Consider the following 9453-nt stretch of genomic DNA (forward strand, 5'->3'; position numbering starts at 1 on the left):
TCTTCCGTACTCTTGAAGCAACAAGTGCAAATAAACCCAGACTAACATTGTACTTATTTTACTTGTTACAGTGATTCATTTTACAAACATTACCCACAATTCAGATTTGGTTTTGTTGCGTTAATAGCTGCTAATGGAGCTACAGTTTGACGTGACCTGTGACAGGGAAGTGACAGGTGTTTTAACAAGCTCCTGTTGATTTAGAGGAAGTCCTGCCATTGTTAATGCTGCTCTGCTGTCATGACTCACCGGGACACTTAATGGGACTGGTATTTGGGTGGATAAATTCAATGTAGTTTCTGTTCAAACCATTCAAAGCAAAAGCATTACAATGGCAAAATGGGCCACAGACCACAAGTTGAATACTTAGTCTGCAATATACGTTTCTGCTAAACAAACTGAATTCATGTTTTGTGAGTGATGCAAATAACAAGTTGTAACTTTGAGCCGCCAAGTTTTTTCCAAGGCAGGAGAAGTGCGATCTTTAGAAATAGAATGTAAACTGTTAATCTGAAAGTGTAAAACATAGCTGTTGTGTTTTAAAGTTAAAGTAGCATATTTACAGAAGCCTACCCAACTACTGTACTATACTGTATAGGTACTGTACTTTCGAGTAAAGTGATTACTGCTGGTCAGAACGTGCAATTTAATGGTGTGTGTGTGTATATATATATATACATACGAGACATATATATATATTTATTTATTAGGGGTGCAACGATACACAAAATTCACGGTTCGATATTTTTTCGATACAAAAAGAAATTTTCATGCCTTTTTAATTTGTCATTTATTAAAATTATAAGTATATATATTAACTCAAAAGTACAGTTTTTAAATTTAATGTTGCTGAAACAACAAAGGGATAAAATAATAAATCTATCTGATTGAGAAATCACTCATGTTTGGAAAAGAGTTTATTACAGAGAAATGGCTCTTTCCAAAATAAAAGCTCTACTATACGCTTCTTCTGGGCTATATTCTCAGCAGCACATTAAACATATCAGGTCCCCATAAGGAGAATCCTGTGCTAACGGCTGTCTAAGGCTACGTTCACACTGCAGGCGAAAGCGCATCAAATCCGATTTTTTTGACCCTATGCGACCCATATCCGATCATGCTATGACAGTGTGAACGGCGCAAATCCGATATTTTCAAATCCGATCTGGGTCACTTTCGTATGTGGTACTGAATCCGATACATATCCGATGTTTTAGAAAGCGACTGCTGTTTGAACGGTCAAATCGCATTAAATCCGCCTTTTACGTCACCGACACAAGACTGAAGCCAATTATCAGTGCCGGAGAAGCGCCCGATAAGACATCGCGAACGCTTCCTAGCCATCCAGTGTAGATGTCAGTGAAACTGTTGGGAAGACAACGTGAACATTTTATTTGTACTGTATAATCTGCAGATTCTGACAGAAATCTGCAGCTATCCTTTGAAGCAGCGCTCCTCTCTTAAACAGCAATAAGGATCATTATTAGGTTATTTACATTATTATGTAAATAACAAAATAACTTAAAGCAAAAATTGGGAAACGTAAAGTCCGAAGTCTTTATATTAACGGCCATCAGTCAAACAATACTGTTTGTTCTTGGTCTAAACAGAGCGCGTTGTGTGTGACATCTTCTTTTGCGCATGCGGGCCGCTTTGAGCGTTCACACTAGAGCGCGTTTGCTGTCGCATTTTATTTGTAGTGTGAACGAGGAGACAAAAAAATCGGATTTGATCAAAAAATCGGAATTGAGCATTAAGACCTGCAGTGTGAACGTAGCCTAAATGACTCGGGTAAAGTTTGTAGCATGCGTGCTTGTCGTTTTTGTCTGCTTCCACTTGTCTTTGCACTAGGATGCTGTCGGTGTAAATGTGCAGTCATATTCGTTGTGTTCCCACTAGTGCTGTCAGCGTTAATCTGAAATGACGTTAACGCCACAACACGGGAAATCTCCGTTAACGAGCTACCGCGGATCACCCCGTGCATGGGGCTGGACGGCCAACACGTTAACGAGCTAACTGCGCTAACACACTAGCTCCCACCCATGTAATTGAGCATTGCGTGGCACATCCGACATACTGTTTTACTTTAGTCCATGACTCGCTTACCTTCAGGGTCATACGTCACATGAAAACCAAAATAGTTCCAAAGGCCAGATCTGAATGAGGGTGGGGGAGGTCCATGTTGCAAGGAGAGCTTAACTTCTGTCTCGCTAGCTTGCGCTGCACTCAGTGAATCTCCGTTCGATTACTCCGCCTAGGCTGCACTGTCGAGCACAGATCCACTGAGCGCTCCACACAGACAGCATAGTCAGAAGGAAAGTTGATAAAATAAATTAAAAATGTTGTATTGTTCGATACTTATGGGTACCGAACCGAAAGCACTGTATCGAACGGTTCAATATCGATACGAGTATCGTTGCACCCCTAATATTAATATATATATATATATATATATATATATATATATGTCTCGATCCGAGTGATTCTACTGGCCAGTGCACTTTGCTATCTATAATGTCTTTTTATTGTGAAAGTTGTATTTTTGGGAAACAAAGAACTTGATAAAAAAAAAAAACAATGATCGGCATGTGGATGCATTAATAATGAGTGTACCTAAAGTTTGTTCTGGAACCTTTCAGGTGAGCGTCAGTGTGCTATTGTCACGGCTTCGTGGCTTTACTAACCACTCGCCTGAGGCTTAGTTTTATACAGATGTGTAACTTTGTTGGATTTGGTGTCGTTTCCCTTCTTCCACATTTTCATTTCCCATTCGAAGGTCCTCGAGCACCACATCAGTTCACTGTTAGCGTCATGTTAATGAAACACACACAGGTGCTGCTTGCCGGTGTGTGTAACAACAGCAAAGCTGTGCTGAATACAAGGCTGCAGTGAACAGCAGTGCGTTGAACCCACATTGGTAGATGTACAGCTATAAACGTTGTCTCGCTCACTGGTCACACAGTTCTTGTAGTTTCAATTCAGTTGTGAACGAAATCTTGCAAAGGGAACTAGCAAAGGGACGGGAAGCTACGCTTTCAAAAAAAGATGTGGGAATTGACAAAGCCATTGTTAGAGAAGTATCAGACGCTGTTAAGTTGCCAGTAAATGATGTGACTCTGTATGTGTTCGTCTCTCAGCAGAATAGCACTTTCACACATTAGTAACTGAATAATTCCCAGAATAATCTCAGTTCAATTTTACTGCAAATCGGCATGCAGGTACTTTACATGGCAATGGCAAGACTTTCATGTGCTATAGCCAGAAATGCACGAATTCACATGTGTGTGTGTGTGTGTTCTCTCTTTTCAGGAGACAAACGAACAGAAACTATTTAAAATCGCCAGCGAGCTCTTGCACACAGAGAAGGCTTACGTGGCTCGACTGAACCTGCTGGACCAGGTGAGGAACCCAGCGAGAGGCCACTTCTGTTTTCTTGACCATTTTCCATTGTAAAAGGTTTAACATTGCGCAGAACAGAAACCCTAATTTGTAGCCACTGTATATGTCTCTTCAGGAGTTTTGTGCTAAGCTAATGGAGGAGGCCAATAAGGGAACATTCCCTGTGGACGTAGTAAAGAACATCTTCTCCAATATCTCCTCCATCCACGCCTTTCACAGCCAGTTTCTGCTTCCCGACCTGGAGAAACGGATGGGAGAATGGTGAGATTCAGCTACTCGAACTAGTGCTCATACATGTGCTGATGCAGCTGCTTGTACCGCTGCGCTGATGATGCATGAGGTCAAGATCAGCAGTTTTGGAGCTATTTTAATACATGTACACGTACAAGGAATAAAAATGGACGGTTCAGCCAGTGCAAGCTACAAAGAAACTGTCTTTGTACTAAATTAGATCTTTTACTTTTACAACCCCACCCACATCTTTCCTGCAGGGACTCTAAACCTCGCATTGGGGACATCCTGCAGAAACTCACACCCTTCCTCAAAATGTATGCAGAATATGTGAAGAATTTCGATAAAGCCATGGAGTTGCTGAAGCAGTGGACAGACCGTTCACCTCAGTTTAAGGCTATAATTCAGGAGATACAGGTATGCACTGTGTAACAGAGTCCAGTAAAGGAAAAAATGCATTTTCATACCGTGTTGTGGCTTTTATGCTTAAGCGTCTGTTGTGTTACGAAGCATTTGTATGATAAAGGAAAATCAAAGCTTTCTTGTTCTGTCTGGACAGAGTCAAGAGATCTGTGGGTGTCTAACGCTTCAGCATCACATGTTGGAGCCAGTGCAGCGCGTCCCTCGATATGAGATGTTGCTTAAAGACTACCTGAAGAAGCTGCCTCAGGACGACCCCGATCGAAGAGATGCAGAAAGTAAGTAGGAACGGCACCTGAACGCTGCACAGTGAGGAATCGGGTTCATTTCACTGAGGGTGTCTAAAATTATTCTGTTAAGTTTCTGGATTATCTGCCCTTTTTTTCAGGATCATTAGAGATTATTGGAACAGCAGCTACTCACTCCAACAGTGCCATAAGAAAGTCTGTAAGTAAAGATTGGCTTTAGCCAGCTGATACAGATCCTCTCTAACAGTTTCTCATTTACTAAGATGAACATAACTTCATCTTTTAGGAAAATCTAAAGAAACTGCTGGAAATTTACGAGATGCTGGGTGAAGAGGAGGACATTGTTAATCCTTCCAACGAGTTCATCAAAGAGGGCCACATCTTGAAGCTGGCGGCCAGGAACACGTCAGCAATGGAGCGATACCTCTTCCTGGTGAGAGAAACACCTTCTTGTATAATGAAGGACACTGCGGGGAAATATGCTGAGGCGAGACTTTGCCCGCATCAGTCAATTGAAACAAGTGAATCATTTCTTGCTAGGACCACCTCTGTGTAAGGATACATCAGAGGCACATGAAGAAGTCTCTCAATTACTGAGATTGCCAGATGATGTGATTAACTTGTGTCTGTTTCTAATTAGCTGAACATAGAATGTGCCCCGTGTGCGTGATTCGGGTTACCTGCAGAGTTTTAGGTTTTCACCCTCAGGAAGGAAACTGTGCCCAGAAATCTAAACTACAATAGTGCTGATGCATCCAGCTTACATGGTTGCATAACTCAACTGCAAAGTGGTTTTTCCCCCTTTTCTCCTAGTTCAACAATATGCTGTTATACTGCGTCCCGAAATTCAGCCTGGGAGGTCCTAAATATACGGTGAGGACTCGAATCGGCATCGATGGGATGAAGGTCCTGGAAACAATCAATGAGGACTACCCTCATACCTTCCAAGTGTCTGGGAAGGAGAGGACACTTGAACTCCAGGCCAGGTACTCTTTTTCGAGCATTAACACACAATATGCAAAAGTTAAATTCTCCATTCAGCACCCAAGTGTTAAGCACTCTGTTAAAAGTGCAAAAACAATGTTATATGTATGAAACGGCTGCTAAATGACTACACCTGGTGTTCATTTTCAGATCCTGTAAATCAGTGGCTCTCAGCCCTTTTGCTGTTGTGTGACAGATTAATTTGAACGCATCCTTGTCTTTTATGTGTTAAACTGAATTCTGTTTCTGTTTTCTCCACCTCATCAGCTCAGAGCAAGACAAGGCTGACTGGATCAAGGTACGTAATTTCCAGGTGATTTTCCTATTTAACTCTTCGTTTTTTCAAACAAATTTAAAGTGACACCCCCTGTCGTGCTTATTCTTTTCCAGGCTTTCCAGGCGATCATCGAGATCTTCCAGCAGAAAAACGAGTCATTCAAGAATGCACTAAAAGACATGGACGAAGTGTCGGTCAGTGTTGGATCAAATTGCACAGAGTTGAATTGCCCACACATGTCTGTGCTGCCACAGTGAGTGGGCTTTTTTTCTTTTAATGGCAGAAAGCTGAGCTGGGAAAGCGCGCGCCGCGCTGGATCCGTGACAACGAAGTGACAATGTGTATGAAGTGTAAGGAGTCTTTCAATGCTATTACACGTCGGAGACACCACTGCAGAGCCTGCGGCTACGTGAGTAATGTTTCTGTTGTGGGTGCCATGCATGTGTATGCACACTACAGGGTAGAGAGGCAATCTCAGTCCACGAGGGCCGGTGTCCTGCAGGTTTTAGATCTCACCTTGGGTCAACACACCTGAATCACATGATTAGTTCGTTACCAGGCCTCTGGAGAACTTCGGGACATGTTGAGGAGCTGATTTAGCCATTTAAATCAGCTGCGTTGGTTCAAGGACACATCTAAAACCTGCAGGGACACCGGCCCTCGTGGACTGAGATTGCCCACCCCTGGGTTAGACCCCATTAGTTGAATTGGGAATACCCAGATACCGCCTATGTGATGTTTTATTCCACCAAATATGTCGAATGATGATTTAATGACGTTTTAAACCACAAAATGTGTGGATCACCCCTCTGAATCTTTGAATTCAGGTGTTTTCAGTCCTGTTGCCATAAGTGTATCGAATCAAACGCTCAGCCACAAAAATCTGTGAACAAATGAGTTGCTCTAAAAACTCACAGAATAGAGTGTTGAGCAATATAGGGAGTAAAAGCTGCTGCCGCTCTGCTAACTCAGTGACTGCAGAGTTCCAAACCTCCTCTCCTCCTCTCTCCTCTCCTCCTCTTGCTAAATTGTTATCATCATTGATAACAATATTGCTGCCTGTCTCTTACAGGTGGTGTGCTGGAAATGCTCAGACTATAAAGCGCCGCTTGAATACGATGGCAACAAAATGAACAAAGTGTGCAAGGACTGCCACTGCATCCTGACTGGAGAGGCGATAGCGGAGGGCAAGAAAAAGGGCATTCTCGAGGTGACTTTTCAGTGAATAAACCTGATGTTGTCTAATGCGAACCCTCATTTATATCAGCGAAGATAAGATGAATAACAAAAACAACAAAAACAAGACATTTCAGTGAAACAGCTTCAACAATTTTAAAATTCTAAGCTTGTTGAAGGGTGAATATATTGTATGGCTGATGGATTAGACTACAATAGTTGTAGCTAACTTACTTAAAACAAGTGACTGTGCACTTGAAAGTTAAAGTGGTAATGCGAGTAAACCGTCATGTGACAGAAATAACATCAGCTGGCGTTCCTGTTTTGTTTTTTTCTTTTGCTGATCTGTGCGCATTTTTGCAGATTGAAGCCGGTCAGTTTGCAGACAGCAGCATCATGTGTGGCTTCCTGCAGCACTCTGAGAAGAGCAAAATTTGGCAGAAGTGTTGGTGTGTCATCCCTGAGAAGGAGAGTCTGGTGCTTTACCTCTATGGAGCTCCACAGGTAAAACAACTACTTCAAGCCAAAAATATGATTGGATATGTTCATTTAGCAGATCATTCACAGTGAAGACGATCTCTTCTTTGACTTTCCTCTCAGGATGTAAAAGCACAGTGCACCATACCCCTGGTGGGTTATTCTGTGGACGACACCACCCGGCCCACAGACCCACCGGCAAGCTTCCACATCTCCCAGTCCAAGTCCACCCACAACTTTGCTGCTGAGACCGAGGAACTTAAGCAGCGCTGGTTGAAAGTAATTCGAGTGGCGGTGAAGGGAGAGATACCGGAACGTCCCGAGACCAATGGCAGCGGCGTGTCGGATAACAACAACACGGAGGAAGCCAGCACTGATAACACATAAGGGCTTGTTTTCTACAAACAAACTGCTTTTGCACTTGCAAACATGCAAACTGCAGTTGGATTGTTCAAATAAAAAGATGGGATGTGCAGATTTATTCTGCATGCACAAAATACGAACACTTGCTATCCGTTCTGTCGTCGAATCTTTATCTTAAAGACAGCATGGGAAACAAAGTGCTGGATAAGCTGCCTCTCCTCGTGTCTCTCGTGTGTCTTTGTTAACGTCTGGATTTTCTCCTGCAAGATTCACTGCTAGAGCTGTGCTGGATTACTAACAGACACTTCTGATACAATCAACACTAGAACAGAGGGGCCTCAGGATAGATCGCCTTCCCTCAAACAGGCACTATTAATGAAAGCGCAAAATCACTCTCCGTGGACTTGAGCCAGTGGACTACCGCAGACTTAACAAAGTACCCTGTGAGGATGTGAATCACAGCAGGAAAGGTGGTCCAACTAAGTCTGCTGGTGCTGTATTTCTCTGTACATGTACAGTATAAATGTTTGTTTTTTTCCCTAAATGAAGTTTTGTTTTTATGTACAGACATTAGTCAGACTTGGTTTCTATTAAATAGAAAAACCTCTAAATGTGCTATAAAGAATTTACAGTATTTCCCCTTTTCTTTGGTTGAGATTGTTCCAAATCTGTAACAGTGATCATGTGGTTGGATAATGATGGTCTCATCTCTCCTCTTAAAAGCAAAAGAAAGTTTCAACCTTTTAATCTGAAACAAACTTACAGATGAAGCAACATTAACACGTAAAGATGGATTCTGTTAGAAGTAGAGCCCGGTGGATGCGATTTTTAATCCTATGCCAATTTTTTAATGGAGTGTATAATTCCAGTGTTGATATATAAAATGATATTTTTATATATGTCCAGTTACAGCAGTGTTTTTTCACAAAATAGTTACAACCTACTGTGAAGACTCCGTTCGACATGCAGTTCGATGCATTTCTAAACCTCCCCCGAGCAACGTTATCTGCAAATGTAAATTTAGTTCTCATCCTGCGGTTACGTAGCTGTGATGGGCGAAAACACCAGTCAGTCCCAGAGTTGGCTGAATCTGAAATGGCAGCTTTGTACACGTCAGCGTGTTCACAGAGAGAGGAGCAGGGATCGTCATTATCCACGTGTCAGGGTTTCTGTTCGGATGCATATGCAGCACAATCGGTATAGCAAGCTGGTGCAACAACTGTAAATGTGTTTTTAATGCTGTAATTAATTTTATTATTTAAAGTAATTTATAGACTACGCGAGCATGATCTGTTAAACCTGGGACAAATGTTTCCGTGTGTCAGCTGAGAAGAGCATTCGGTACATCCCTTATTTTAAGATTATTTTTTTCCTTTTTCCACCACCAACCCATGAAATGTGTCACAGAGATCAGTCACAGTCCACGATGGACTGTGGTGAGGAAATGTGCCTATATTTTCCACGGCGTTTCCCCCCTCCCCCCGTGCTCAATGCTGGTGCTCACCTCTCTGAACTATTTCCGCCCGCCCCCAGTCGCCTGTATTCAAATAAAAACTAAGAGCACAAAACTTCTGTCTGCTAGATCTGAATGTATAAGCTAGATTTTTATGCGTCCTCTCGTCCCTTTCCCAAAGGTTTAAGAATCTACGCACTTTACGGTCTTATAAAGTGTACCTTCAAAGAAAATAAAAGGGAGATTAAATGACTCGTGGCGCTAGAATGCCTGGTGTACAGTGTGTTTCAGTGTGACACTTGCCCACTTCTGTCAGCTATTGTGATGCTACTTTCACAAAGAGCATCTTGTTGTTTTGGTTCCTGGTTTTGCTTCTCCTGATAAGAAGTTTGAAATGAGTAAACCCAGACATGCATGTAAAAATA

The 9453-nt window shown here is 42.2% G+C and overlaps 1 protein-coding gene across 6 annotated transcripts in view; it reads left to right on the forward strand.

Moving 5' to 3' along the window:
* Nucleotides 1–9280, forward strand: part of LOC309711243 (FYVE, RhoGEF and PH domain-containing protein 4-like) — a 55501-nt gene extending 46221 nt beyond the window's left edge. For all 6 annotated transcript variants that reach the window (XM_082541417.1, XM_082541416.1, XM_082541419.1 and 3 more), the window contains 13 exons: nt 3310–3399; nt 3515–3660; nt 3891–4047; nt 4190–4328; nt 4439–4497; nt 4585–4731; nt 5112–5284; nt 5550–5580; nt 5673–5753; nt 5843–5968; nt 6632–6769; nt 7099–7239; nt 7336–9280. In XM_082541417.1, coding sequence (XP_082397543.1) covers nt 3310–3399; nt 3515–3660; nt 3891–4047; nt 4190–4328; nt 4439–4497; nt 4585–4731; nt 5112–5284; nt 5550–5580; nt 5673–5753; nt 5843–5968; nt 6632–6769; nt 7099–7239; nt 7336–7599 — 1692 coding nt within the window. In that variant the 3' untranslated portion in view covers nt 7600–9280. The remainder of the gene's footprint in view (nt 1–3309; nt 3400–3514; nt 3661–3890; nt 4048–4189; nt 4329–4438; nt 4498–4584; nt 4732–5111; nt 5285–5549; nt 5581–5672; nt 5754–5842; nt 5969–6631; nt 6770–7098; nt 7240–7335) is intronic.
* The last annotated feature ends 173 nt before the right edge of the window (nt 9281–9453 follow it).

This window comes from Aulonocara stuartgranti (genome assembly GCF_965226115.1).
Source record: "Aulonocara stuartgranti genome assembly, chromosome: 7".
Lineage (NCBI taxonomy): Eukaryota > Metazoa > Chordata > Actinopteri > Cichliformes > Cichlidae > Aulonocara > Aulonocara stuartgranti.